The sequence below is a fragment of the Lathyrus oleraceus genome, chromosome 4, assembly GCF_024323335.1.
Source record: "Lathyrus oleraceus cultivar Zhongwan6 chromosome 4, CAAS_Psat_ZW6_1.0, whole genome shotgun sequence".
NCBI classification, from domain to species: domain Eukaryota; kingdom Viridiplantae; phylum Streptophyta; class Magnoliopsida; order Fabales; family Fabaceae; genus Lathyrus; species Lathyrus oleraceus.
In genome coordinates this window covers 493,346,666-493,361,819 of record NC_066582.1, presented here as the reverse complement: position 1 = coordinate 493,361,819, position 15,154 = coordinate 493,346,666, and the positions used below count along the sequence as shown (strand labels likewise).

General features: G+C 34.8%; 1 protein-coding gene across 1 annotated transcript; it reads left to right on the top strand.

Annotated features, from left to right (window-relative positions):
- The first annotated feature begins 9,001 nt into the window (after positions 1 to 9,001).
- Positions 9,002 to 14,907, top strand: LOC127076651 (phragmoplastin DRP1E). The gene is made up of 15 exons (XM_051018360.1): positions 9,002 to 9,412; positions 9,505 to 9,568; positions 9,774 to 9,881; positions 10,365 to 10,466; positions 11,042 to 11,092; positions 11,215 to 11,276; positions 12,158 to 12,248; positions 12,335 to 12,399; positions 12,478 to 12,672; positions 12,746 to 12,865; positions 12,960 to 13,030; positions 13,580 to 13,805; positions 13,893 to 13,943; positions 14,030 to 14,449; positions 14,558 to 14,907. The coding sequence occupies exons 1-15, from the start codon at positions 9,269 to 9,271 to the stop codon at positions 14,684 to 14,686; spliced, it is 1,899 nt and encodes a 632-aa protein (XP_050874317.1). The 5' UTR covers positions 9,002 to 9,268; the 3' UTR covers positions 14,687 to 14,907.
- Positions 14,908 to 15,154: the final 247 nt, after the last annotated feature.

Below are 15,154 nucleotides of genomic sequence, written 5' to 3'. Positions count from 1 at the left end.
CTATTGTGAGCCTATCTACCACTGAGGCGGAATATATTGCTATAGCACTTTGTGCTTGTCAATGTATTTGGCTTAGAAGAATCTTGGAGCAACTTGGAGCTGAAGAAAAGGAAGAAAATGTGATTTTATGTGACAATAGTTCCACTATTCAATTGTCCAAAAATCCAGTTTTTCATGGCAGAAGTAAGCATATTGCAGTAAGGTTTCATTTTCTCTGAGACTTGGTAAATGATGAAGTGGTGAGACTGAGTTTTTGCTGCTCTAAAGAACAAGCTGCAGATATAATGACAAAGTCATTGAAGCTCGAGCATATTGAGAAGCTTCGAAGCATGCTTGGAGTAATGAAGATCACATAAGTAAGCTAATCACAGAGGCATTAGCTTAAAGGAGGGAATGTTTGTTAAAGTTATTTTTTAATTCAGTCCACATTTACTAATAAATCCTAGTCCTAAGGGAAGTTAGATTCTTTAGGAGGAAGTCCTATATTTTAGGATCAATTTCTTTTATTCCTATTTTATTGCCATGCAGTACTGACTTTTGACTAATTCCATTTGTAAAGGCTATATAAGCCTGCTTTCAATTTCTAATGAAAACACAACTTTCCTCTCAACGTTTCTATTATTTATAGTTCTTACAAACAGAAGAAGGAAAGGTAATACCCGGAGATTGAAACGACTCTGATTTCTCTCGGATTCGCCGATGAAGGTGAGGAAATCTCTTGTCTACTTTATCCAAAAGTAATCTGAGTTGTGTATATGAGAAACCGTGGCACTGTTAGATATCGCTAAGAAGGAGCATCCTTGACGTCAATTTGCCCTGCAGAAGTGCTTTCAAAACATCCACTCTGAATACCACGTTAGATACTGTCATACCCCAATTTTGTCCCTACCCCGATACAATTTTCATCTGATCCACGACCCTATTGCACATGCATACATTCATTATTTCTAAAAAAAATTAAAAAAAATTGGGTAACCGGTTACCCTAATCAGCGTAACCGGTTACACAGACCCAAAATTGAGTTTTTGGCCATTTTGGATTGTGTAACCGGTTACCCTAATCAGGGTAACCGATTACACCTGCACAGACAGCAAAAATAGCTCTGTTTTTTTACCCAAAGGACATTTTGGTTCACCCACTTCAACCCCTTTGCTTCCCCTATAAATAGAGCATTGTCCTCACTCATTTTTCAAGCTTGAAAGCCACAAAACCTCTGTCCAAATCATATTCAAGCTCCCTCTTTTCAACCTAAACCCTAACTCACCAAAGCCCTCTTTTCTTCTTTGAACAACCCAACCACCATGTAAAAATCCACAATCTCTACACAACAAAAACAGTAGCAAAACTTGTGACCTTCACTTACATAATCATTCACCACCACCATATAAACATACACTTCCTTTCCCTTTCATTTTCCTACCACAACAACCATAGCCACCCTCTTCCAAGCTTTTTGCTTCATTCTCAAACCCAAACACAACAATAACCTAGTTTTGACACCACACTCTTGGTAATATTTTGGACTCAAACTCCTTAACATTTTTTGTTTTTGTTTTATGTTTGAAAAAGAGTTTTTACTCTTGGGTTGTGTTTTGAGAGAGATTTGAGTCAACTTTGAGACAATTGTTTTTTTGTTGGGTTTACACCCTTTTGGGGATTTTTTGCTCTTACTACTTTTTATCCACCATTTTCAATCAAACTTTGTTTCTTGTTATCATTTACATTTATTTGGTTGATGAGATCTATTAGATCATGATTATGGTTGTTTAGAGTTGATAAAACCTTCAATGTTTCAAACCTATTAATGATTGATCAATAGATCCTTCATGATACTTTGAGGCATTGATAGGTTGCCTCTATTTCAACCATGTTTGGGTCATTTGATACATAGATGAAACCATTTCCTAAACCTGGTTCCTTGTTATCATTTAATATTTATTATTGACTTGTTGTTATATTTATTTGGTTGATGAGTTCTATTAGATCATGACATGGTTGTTTAGAGTTGATTAAATCTTCAATGCTTCAAACCTATTAATGGTTGATCGATAGATCATTCATGATACTTTGAGGCATTGATAGATTGCCTCTATTCCAACCATATTTTAGTCATTTGATGCATAGATGAAACCATATTCTCTATATTAACTTGCTAATCCATTTGCTTATTGTTATTCTACTAACTACTAACTACTAACATTTATATTATTGCACCTTAATTCCTTGCAATTTATTTTATTATTACTAACCATTAACTACTAACTTCTAACATTTATATTATTGCACTTTACTTCCTTGCAATTGATTTTGTGTCATTTACATTCACTAACCATTATTATTGTGATATTGTCATTCTTTATCTTGTGATTTACTTTTATGTCATTACTTTGTAATTTATATTCAAGTACTCATTATCATCATCATTGTACAAACTCATCATGCATGTTTATTTGCTTGTTATTTTTTTTATTGTCATCATATATTAAAAATAACCAAAACATGATAAAATGGTAAGACCAAAAATATTCTCTCAACTCTTAACCAACTTGGACTTAGAGGATTTCATTTTAGGACCTTTGCTTGGAGGCCTTCCTTTACTCTTTGTGATACTTTGTAAACACCCAGATTTTCATCCGTAACTTACATGCATGTTGTAAGAATGACATCATGGCACCAGCTTAGGGGGACATGTTTGTAAGACCATTATCCTTTGTTTAGCTTAGGTCACTTTTGCACACAAAAGACTTTCTCTTGGGCTACCTTACAATGAGACTCTTTATTTTCTTGTTGGTTATTTTGCATTCACGTTGCATAAGCTAAAATTCATAAGCAATCTCATTTTGAGACCATTTTCATAATTCAATTCATATGCACATATAAATACAAACCTCGGTCAATATCGAGTGCGCCTTTTCCAAATCAATTCAAAACACCCTTGTAAGTCGACCGCTTTTAAAGCATCGCAATCAACCTCACATAGCTTACTCTTGGGCTTTCTTACAATGAGACCTATTCGACTTTTATCGAGTAGAAGAGCAATGCACTAAATAAATTCACTTCATTCAAAACACAAATCTAAAACCTCGATCCAACGTCGAGTATTTTCTCTCCAACTCAATTGAAATACCCCGATTAAATCAAAACATTTTTTTATAATAAGTTGAATGAAAAAGGAGTTGACTTTGAGTTTTCAACTTCACTCCTCAATTGGACGAATACGAGTTTTCTTACTCGGTCAGTCGAACAATTGTCATTTTCCGCCAAACATACAACTTAATCAAATCATTCTCAATCAAAACTATACGAAATGGGAGATGGTCTTGAGCCTTCGATTCCTCTCCTCAAATGCTTGGATATGAGTTGTCTTACTCAGCCATTCAAGTATCCGTCGTTTATTCTAAAAATACATCAACCATACCCAAACCTATTTTCATAATCACTCAGATGAAAAAGAAAGCGGTCTAGAGTCTTCTATTCTCTTTCCCGATTATTAGGATACGAGTTGTCTTACTCAGTTATCCGAGTATCCGTCATTCGTTTAAAATACCTTAATCATCATTAAGATCCTTTCACAATTAAGGATGAAAAAGAAAGCGGTCTAGAGTCTTCTATTCCCTTTCTCGACTGTTAGGATACGAGTTGTCTTACTCGACCATCCGAGTAATCGTCATCCAACCAAAAATCTCAACACAACCAATCTATCTTTTCTCGCCCTCGTGCGATCGAAACCAATCAAAACATCCAACATATTAATCCAACTTGTCACCCCCGTGTGACCAAAACTCTGTTTAGAAAGAACATTGTTTAATCCTTTCTAATGCGCACAACAAACCAATGCTTAAGCCTCCGCCGAGAGTAGACAAGCCATCGTTTAGCCTTTAGAACGCGATCTAAACAGTTGTTCGATAAAAGACACCAACTAACCATAGTCCCCGAACTATGAATGCTCTGATTTTCTTATTATACCATAAGGATACGTAGGCAGGAGATTGATGTATCTTCGCGAGCACACTAATAAAAAACCTTCCATTTCCCTTTCTAAGATTCCCATCCATTTCTATTTTAAATAATTTTATAACCCAAAGATAACAAACAAACATAAACTAACACTCGAAACGCACATTAGAACTAAAAGGTTCCCGTTGAGTACAACGGACGTAAGGGGTGATAATACCTTCCCCTTACGCAATCCACTCCCGAACCCGAATATGGTTGCGATGACCATTATTCCATTTTCTAAAGGTTTTATCGATATTTTCCTATTCCTTCATTGGGATAAATAAAGTTCGGTGGCGACTCTGTTCGAACATTAATTTTTTCCGCGACCATCGCGAGGAATCGTATTTTTCGAGATGCGACAGATACGCGCGTCGAACGACATCTATTTCAGAAATACGAGACAATCCATGAGCAATTTCTTGAAGTCGACGAACACGATGAGTCACGAATCGAACACGGAGAGACGAATCATGATGGAAGACGGTGAATACTCGATGACGATTGATCTGAAATGAGATGGATGTTGATCTCCGGACACGAGCTCTCATCTCGACGAAGGTTGTGCCGTTTTTCACGAGCGTTCGTTCCTCTCAGGTTTTTCAAGAAAGAAGCGTTTCTGCAAGTAGCCGGTAGGGGGAAACCGCAGATCTTTTCCAACATTCAGATCTTCCTTTCATTTGCTTGGTATCTTGGATTAGGTTTTGGCTCAGGCCCAAACAGATTATTCCAAACCCTCTCTTTGCACCCCCCATTCGGGCTCACACCGCCCTTGGCCTGCCAGATTTTGGTTCTTTTTTGGACTTCGGGCCTAAGGCCCATTTGAGAACCATTGATGTCCACACCACCATTACAGGTTCCGTACCACTTTAAGCATTTAATTAATTTAGTTAATTTAATTAGGACTTGATTAGGATTAATTTGATTAGATTTTAACATTAGGAAATAGTTTAGGTCAATTATATTTTAGGATTAATTGTGATTAATCATGTTAATTAGTATTAATTTAATTAAGATTATCATTGTAGAATAAATAATATTTTTAGAATATAATTGAATTTAATTAGATTATGATAATTAGGTATTAGGCCTAATATAGTTTTAATTAAATATCGGTTTTAGAAACATGTCGATTTTAGATTTAGAATTAGAATGCTAAATATGTTAATTAGATGTTAGTTATGATTAATGAATTAATTAATTCTAATTGAATCCTGTTTGTTAGAAATTAGTTAATTTTTGACATATTGACCATTTTACCCTTAGGACTTGGAATCTTGATTTTTATTGCATGTTCCCTTAGCTTATGGCATTAATTTAGGATTGTCTAATATCGTTTAGTTGATTAAGTAAATATGACATTATTATATATAATTCAACTATTATTTTAATCTCGTTGATTAGTGTTGACCAAAGGTCACTTTGGTTAACCAAATCCTTTGTAATCATGCTGTAAGCCCCTAGCCTAATTCGAGTGACCAAAAGATCCTTGGTCACTCGATATGGCAAGTTCATTACGCTCAAGCTATTGTGGATACGCTGAATCTCTGAAGCTCAAGACCTCAAGGTTCAAATGCAAGATCAAGACTTCATGTCAACATCAATCAAGCATATCTAGCAAAGTGGACTACTTCTCAAACATTGCAAAGGTATCAACACTTATTGATCGTAATTTAAAGTGTGTGGCACGAGCCTTAAGTAATAGAGAAGGAGTGGGACTAGAGTATTTCTACCCCCATTCTGGATATCTTTGGGTATGGGACGTATGACCCAACGCTCATTGTATTCACCTCTATTCATAGACTTTAGCACAAATTTAATCATATGATTGACAAGTCTCTCTCTCTCTCTCTCTTCACAAAGCATCATGCAACAAGCAAGGACTACATCAACGACTTATCAATCATGAATCGAGTTGTACGACACAAGCATTAAGCAATAGAGAAAGAGTGGGATTGGAGTATTCCTACCCCCATTCTGAGTATCTTTGGGTATGGGACGTATGACCCAACGCTCATCGTATTCACCTCTATTCATAGACTTTAGTGCAATTCGAATCGAACGATTGATAAGGTCTGCACCAATACAAGAAACAACTATAAAGATTCTTCTCTTTCCACTTGGAAGTTAGGATGAGAATTACATGTAATGAGCCTTAAGTAGTAAAGAAGGAATGAGACTGAAGCTTTCCTACACTCATTCTGGATATCTTTTGGTGCGAGACGTTTGACTCGTTGCTTATCGTATCCACCTTTTCTCATAGACTTTAGTGTGATTCTTATCAAATAACTATCAAGTCTATGCCAATATTTCCATTCTCCATTTTAATCATTTCAATTCAATCATTTAATCTTTCTTTTGCCTCCAATCATCCTTGCTTTCACCCGTAGTAGGCTGAACTACGAATGCTCTGATTTCCTTATTGCACTATAAGGATACGTAGGCAGGAGAACCCGGTTTTTTCGGGAGCTACCTTATTTATAAATCTATCCTATTTTATTGATCAATCTTTCAACACCCTAATAGTGAAGCATCTTTTGCTATCAATAACTTGTGGTTGTACATCCTATTCCAATCAATTCTTAGCCTTGTAAGGTGTTAAACCTTGGCACATCCTTCGCCTTGTAAGGTGTTAAACCTTAACACCATTCTTTGCCCTGTGAGGTGTTAAACCTTGACTCTTCGATTTTTGATCTTTGCCTTGAGAGTCATAGACTATGGCATCTAATCATTCTTCGCCTTGTGTGGTGTTAAACCTTGGCTATTCAATTCAGATCTTCGCCTTGAGAGTCGTAGACTCTGGCATCTAATTCTTTGTCTTGTGAGGTGTTAAACCTTGGCTATTCAATTCCGTCCTTCGCCTTGAGAGTCATAGTCTCTGGCATCTAACCATTCTTTACCCTGTAAGGCGTTAAACCTTGACTATCCAATTCTGATCTTCGCCTTGAGAGTCATAGACTCTAGCATTTGACATTCTTCACCTTGTGAGGTGTTAAACATTGGCTATCTTATTCGATTCTTTGCCTTGGGAGTCATAGACTCTGACACTTGGTTTTATTCGCCATGTAAGGTGATAAACCTTGACAATTCAATTCTTAGACATCATCAGTTATAAAATTTGGTATTGATACCATACCTTGAAGGTCATGGACCTTGGCACTCCTTTTTCAGCCATAAATGGTATTGTACCCTGGCAAATCAATCTCGTTCCCTTTTGTTTCAGCCGTAGTAGTCCGAACTACAACTGCTCTGATTTTCTCATTGCACAATGAGAATAGGTAGGCATGAGGATGTGAATCCTTGGCGAGCATGCTTCTAATTATTCCTCCTTCGCCTTAGAGAACCATTCATATCTTTCACTATTCATTACCTACATTCGATCATAAATCGTTCATCCAGTGACATACAATTCCTTTGACATCGAAATACACTTTCTTTGGAATTCCATATACACCCTTTTAGGACGCCTAACGAATAGTCTGCATTTCTACCTAGAGTTGTTTGGCCCTTAACCGAAACACTTAATTCCTTCTTTTTAGCTAAACACCCTATAGTGGCGCCCTGCTAGTCCACATAGCGGTTAGAATTGTTTCCCTCTATGGTAGAAATCTCACTTCTCTTATGGATTCCAATACACTTTCACCTTTCGATTTCAAACAATACTTCTTCAGTCACTTATCACCCAAATACTCAATTATGTGACTTTGGTCACTTCATTCCGTTCATCTCCGTGATACATTCATATTCTACCTTCATTCACTCGACGTGATATACCTATTCTTTGAGCCAAATACACTATACCTTTGTGCTCCATCTTGTATCTTTTTGTGAACCAAGAGCTGTTTGGCCCTTAACCCAAACACCTAATTTCTCTCATTCTTCGGTTGTTCCAATACAGTGATACAGCGCTGTAGGCCCTCACTTGTTGGTTCATACCAGTTTATGTATTGTTTGTATATTATGTGTAACATTACTCAGATATTTGCACAACACTTTTTATTATATAATATTTTTGAACTTCCATTGATGCATGATGAACATAACTTAACATTTGACAAACAATTACATAATATAGATTGACGATTACATAACTTAAGAAAACAATAATATATAAAAAACCTAAACACTGCAAGATGATTTTAGACGTTTTAACATTCTAATTATATCGTCATATATCTTGAAATCTTTGCATCTAACTCGATCGACCCCTTAGTTAGCCTATGGCAAAATGATCTCCACATAACCGTTAAATTTTCATCGGTCTTCAACTCAATAAGATTGTATTTCACCTTTCCGTCACTATCAATCCGATATTCATGAACTCGATCTTTCTCACCTTTATGTTATCGGTATTAAGAAACAATTCATTCAACTTGGATGTCAAGGCGGAGAGAGATATGGTGTCATCCAGAAGCTGAAACTCTATAGAATGTGCAACCCCGCTGAAGTACACTTCTGCCTTAATTAAAATTTAAGGAACATATATTTTGAGATGATTTCTTCAACTGCAGATGACTATTATTTATACAACTTTGAATTCATTCTGGACCGTACAAAACGACCAGTGACAAAATTCTAACTATTAAAAATCTTATAAAATTAAACTATCAAAAATTTCACATTAGTTAAAATTTCCGATATAATATGATATTTTAAAAAAATATTGATAAAATTTCATACATATTGAATTTTTTTGAAAATTCCAAATATTAGTTCGAATAGAAAATTTTGAATACACTATCAGAATTTTTAAATTACCTTTCTTTTTGAATGCAAATTTGATTCTAATTTTAAACACACAGACTTCTAAAATTATAAGGGTGCAAGATATAAAAGAGGAAATATCCGACTGATCTGGTCAAAACATGTACCCTCAATCTTTTTCCATCCAAAAGAAATATCTTCATTTTTTTTTCCTTTCTAAAATCACTCTACATTTCCCTTCAAAAAGTAGAGGATACTACCCATTAATTACACCTATTACCTATTAGAGTATAGTAAATATAAAAATGTATAAAACAAAAAATAAGAAAATAAAAAATTCAAGCTAAAGTTTGAAAAACACCGTCCACGCTATATCACCTTCGTTTCTTCTTCTTCCTTCGCGAAACCTGACTTTACTTGTCCAAAAAGGCGTTCATCTTTCTTTCTTCTCCTTTTTTTTCCTCTTCACAATACTCTTTTACGAAAATCTAGGGTTTCAAAACTTCATAGTAGCTACTACCAGAAAATAATAATCATCATCCTCATCCTCATCTTCTTCTTGTTCTATATGACGACTATGGAGAGCTTAATCGGATTGGTTAACAGAATCCAGCAAGCTTGTACTAAGCTTGGTGACTATGGCGGTTCTGACAACAACACGTTTTCATCTCTCTGGGAAGCTCTTCCTTCCGTTGCCGTCGTTGGTGGCCAGGTAACGAACGTTACTAAAATCTTCCAAACACTGAGTTTCTTTTCTAATTTTTGTTTATTTATTAATTTGTGCGTTTTTGGAAATGATAATAGAGTTCCGGTAAGTCTTCGGTTTTGGAAAGTATCGTTGGACGTGACTTTCTACCTAGAGGATCAGGTTCTTTCTTTTTCTCTTCTTTTTTTCAATTATAATTATAATTATAATTATAATTTATAATTTATTTTTTTTGTATTTTTTGGTGTGATTTATTGGCTTATGTTAGTTAATCTATTCGGTTGATTTAGGTAGTTTTTTTGTTTTGTTTGTGATTTGGGAGTTGATGTGTGTTTGTGTGTGAATTGAATTTGAATTTGAATTGCAGGGATTGTGACAAGGCGTCCACTGGTATTGCAGCTTCATAAGGTAGATGATGGTGAAAGGGAATATGCTGAGTTTCTTCACAGACAAGGGAGAAAGATAACCGATTTTGGTAATGTATTTTCTGTTTAGTACTTTTTATGTTGATGCTTTTGATCAGTTAGTTGAGACTTGTATTGTAACACATGATTGCATATTCTCTAATTATAGAAATAAATAAGATACTCTTCTTTTTGTTTCCTCTATTAATTGATTGGTTACTAAAACTTTTGATTTTGTTTGGTTATGTATTCTATGGATGTATATTATCTTTATCTGCCTCTATTATGTTTTAGTTGTTGGCATGTGTGTTTCGTGTATAACTTTGGTGGTAGATTTTCTGCTTTGCTCTATTAGAAGTAGACTCATTTTCATTTTTACTTAATCATAGCATTAATCTTTCGAGTGATTTGTTTTTCGTCACTATTCATGGACTAATAGTCAAGCTTACTTGTACTTTAATTTGTATGCTATTGCTCAATCTTTTTTTAAGTGTAGTTTGTAAATATGAATACTATTTTTGCAATCATTTTTAAATTCGGTTTTCCTTTTGCAGCTGTAGTACGCCAAGAAATCCAGGATGAAACAGACAGGGTTACGGGAAAGACAAAGCAAATATCTCCTATTCCAATTCATCTTAGCATTTATTCTCCAAAAGGTGCGCTTCAATTGTTGTTGTCTATTTCCAATAAATTTAGTAGAGTTTGCTGTAAACTTGCGGTTGGCACTTCCATAGTTTACTTTTGAAATAGAGAAAAGAGTAGCCTGGAGAGATGAATTTTCCAAAGACTAGAATGGCAGTAATTGTTGGTTCACTTGGTTGGACATCCTCAGTATTTTTCTACATACATGGTTATTTATTGCTTCCATTTTAATAGGACAGGAGGATTAACACCTCCTTTAGTAGGATCCACATAATCCCCTGCTCTCCAAATAGTTGTATCTACCTCTTTTGCAACTTACTCTTGAATTTACTTGTGGATGTTTATGTTTTTCTAGTTTCAAGTGTTTAAGGTTTATAGTATAACATAAAAATAAGTTTTTTGATTTTGATTTTTAATTTGCTTCATATTTTTTCCATTTGATATCTAATTGTATATTTATTATTTTACTTTGCATTTCATTGATGTATAATTATATATGGATCTAAAGAGAGTAGTTTTTCACCTGTTATTTGAAGTCTACCTTTCATATTGTGAGTTTCCTAATTCAGTTTCTATGTTTTTTGAGCAGTTGTCAACCTAACTTTGATTGATTTGCCGGGGTTGACGAAAGTTGCTGTAGGTATAATCTGCATTCAACTACTATTTTAAATAGTTTTATTTTTAAATTAAAAAAATTAAATAAAAAATCTGTTGTACAATATGAACATTCAATTAAATTCTTCGCAACTACGTCATTTTCAGATGGACAGCCTGAGAGTACTGTTGAGGATATTGAAACTATGGTTCGATCTTATGTTGAGAAGGTAAAAGAAAGTTTTTCCATTTTGTCTATTTTTCCTCATTCTTCTGGTTGAATAATTTGATTGGATTCTGCACCATATACCAGTTTATGGAAAATTTGATGCCATATGATTCGGAAATGAATGCTTGACTGTAATTTGATTACCATTAAGAAAGTAAGCATTGTTACTAGATCGGATAGTTGAAAAAGGTAAGTTGGGTGAGTGGCCATGCCAAAACAAGATAGTATGGTGTTCTTAAGTTTTGGAGAGAATGTTGGGATAGCATCTGATAGTCTCATTTTAGATGGTTTGTGTATGTGTGAAGAAGACCGGTACTCTCTCCTTTCCTTTTTAAGTGTCATTTTTTGGAAAAAAAATTGTTCTTTTTTAAGTGTCATTTCAAAGTTCAATGTAGTATTGATTGTAGTATTGTCAAAATTACCCATAATCATTTATGAGGTGTTGAAGTTAAGGGTATTGTAGGAAAAAAATAATCATTGTTTCAAAAGTAACAACAATTATTAGTTGTCTTGGTAGGTGTAAAAGTCAAAAAAGGACACTTAAAAAGGAACGGAGGGAGTAGTTTATAAGCACTATCAAATGAGGATAAATTGAGAGTACAAAGAAAATTATAGGCCAAACCATCAAGAGGGATTTGGAATAATGGTCTATCGCTATATATGAATTTTAATAGGACATTATGGCGTTGATGCTCTTTTCATTTATGTTTATTGCATTGGGGATACAATTATACTGCCATTTGCCAAATGAAATTCCTTACTATGTTTCTATTAGCGCGGGTACCATTTTATAACTTTTTTGAAGTTCTTACTAAGACAGATTAACAAGAAATGCCATCAATATGTATATTTGCTTTAACCAATAATTCATGCTCTTGGCAGCCTAACTGTATCATACTGGCTATATCTCCAGCCAACCAGGACATAGCAACTTCCGATGCTATCAAACTTTCCAGGGAAGTGGATCCCACAGGTATTTTAATGTTCCATGGATTTTTTGCTTCTTACCTTTGTCTGTGTAATTGTTGTCACTTAAGTCATTGTCTGTAAACTGTCCAGGTGAAAGAACATTTGGAGTGTTGACAAAGCTGGATTTGATGGACAAAGGAACTAATGCATTGGATGTAATCTCTCTCATTCTCTATCTGTGGTACGATTCGTTGTATTATTGCTGTCTTTTCACCTGTTTTTATTTGTTTTAGGTTCTTGAAGGTAGATCTTATCGTCTACAACATCCTTGGGTTGGTATAGTAAATCGATCTCAAGCAGATATCAACAAAAATGTGGATATGATTATTGCCAGACGCAAGGAGGTTGAGTATTTTGAGACCAGTCCTGACTATGGCCACTTAGCCAGTAAAATGGGTTCAGTATACCTTGCAAAACTTCTCTCACAGGTTTGTATTATGGAAAGTTGTTTGCCTTTAATGAAATATGGTATAACTTTAATACTGTTTAATTATTTTGTAGCACTTGGAGTCAGTTATTAGGGCACGTATACCTAGTATAACATCTTTGATAAACAAAAGCATTGAAGAACTTGAGTCGGAGATGGACCATCTCGGGAGACCAATTGCTGTTGATGCAGGGGTGAGGGGGTTTACCTTTGTAATTATTTCAGAAAGAGTATAGGTTAATTATACATCCATCAGAAAAATATTTTAACTGTATCCTTCTCTTTTAGGCTCAACTATACACCATCCTCGAACTTTGCCGCAAGTTTGAACGGGTATTCAAAGAGCACTTAGATGGAGGGTAAATACATACTATCATGCTCTACTTTTGCTCTTTTATATTATATATGCGAGTTCTATGGGTGGACAACATCTACTGTTTGTAACTTGACGATTTTAGTCCATACTTTGGAAAAAAAAGGCTTTTTTTATTCTCAGCTTACTGAGATAGCTTTTGGAAAAAAGAAAAAAATGATTATATTCATAAAAGGAAACTATTGCTTAAAATACACTTACTTCAAACTTGATATTCAATTCTTTTTACTATAATCATCGGGTGTGGATTAAATTATGTCTCAACTCAACAGTCCTCTATTTGTTTTGAATTACTCTTTGTTTTAGATGTCTCAGTTCAATAGTGCTCTATTCGTTTTGAGTTATTCTTTGTTTTGTTTTCAATTTTTTTTTTGTTGAGAAAAACTACTGCATACCACTATGTAATAGATTTAATATACAAACTGTATATTTAAGCAATTTGGAATGATTGTTGTTAATTAGCCTGTTATCCGATGGACAAGTTCACAAGTCTCTTTGGTTACACAATCAAGATATACAATGTTTATTGTCACAGGCGGCCAGGAGGAGACAGGATATACAATGTCTTTGACAATCAGCTTCCTGCTGCTTTACGAAAGCTTCCGATTGACAAACATCTTTCTCTTCAGAATGTGAAGAGAGTGGTGTCAGAGGCGGATGGTTACCAGCCTCATTTAATTGCCCCAGAGCAAGGTTACCGGCGACTAATTGAGGGGGCTCTCAGTTACTTTAGAGGCCCAGCCGAAGCTTCGGTTGATGCAGTAAGCAGTCTTAGTTGTTTTCTTTTTTCTGTGTTAAAGCTAAAATGAATGAAAATATTAAGCTGTATCTCTACGATTTGGATGTAGGTTCACTTCGTCTTAAAAGAACTTGTGAGAAAATCAATAGGTGAAACTGAGGTAAAATTTGTGGATTCATTTTGTAGCCAACCCTGTTAGAAATGTACTAGAATAGCCAATGAAGCACAATTTTTTTCTATGAACAGGAATTGAGACGTTTCCCTACTCTTCAAGCTGAATTATCTGCAGCTACAAATGAGGCTCTAGAGAGATTCCGTGAAGCAAGTAAGAAGACAACTATCCGGCTTGTGGATATGGAGTCTTCGTATCTTACTGTGGATTTCTTCCGGAAACTTCCTCAAGAAATGGAGAGAGCTGGTAATCCAGCTCAATCTACTAATCCAGCTCAACCTAGTAATCCATCTAATCGTTCTGGCCCAAACCCAAACGAGGACCGATATGGTGAGGGGCATTTTAGAAGGATTGGATCAAATGTGTCGTCCTACATAGGTTTGGTGTCAGACACACTCAGGATTACTATTCCGAAGGCTGTGGTTTATTGTCAGGTCAGAGAAGCAAAACAATCATTGCTAAGTTATTTCTTCACACAAATTGGGAAGAAAGAGGTATTCTTCATTTTCATTCTTCACAACACCACACTTATATACAAACTACCTGTTTTTGTTGTTTCCATTATATCACTGAAACTTTGTTTGCTATTAATGTTGGTGCAGGCTAAACAACTATCACAGTTGTTAGATGAAGATCCTACAGTGATGGAGAGAAGACAACAATGTTTTAAAAGACTTGAACTATATAAAGCAGCAAGGGATGAAATTGATTCGGTTTCTTGGATACGATGAACTTGGTTGCTATTTAACTGTCTTCAGTTTGCTGTATTATACGTAGTCTATAGTTATTGATGATGGGTTGAGTGGGACCCAAATATGATTTTATAGTTTGTATTATTTTATTGCTCAGCCATTTTTTATTTTCTAGATTTGTTTGACCATGTTAATTGATTATTTTGTTTATTGTACGAAGAGTTGATATATACATCAGCAGCAACATGGATTACGAACTATTCAATTTTGTCAAAATTGAAAGTCATGTTTATCCATTTCTATATTACAAATTACAATTCTGTATGTGTGTTGTGTTTGTTTATTCGAACCAATAATAAACCTGTGTCAATGTAATATTTTGGGTGGGATATGATTTTAAACGCACATTTGTTTGCAATCTGTCATAAAAATAGAAAATTGAAAAAAGAAAATTATTAAAAAATAATATTAAATTTAAGTTGAAATAATAATACATGTAGAAGATAA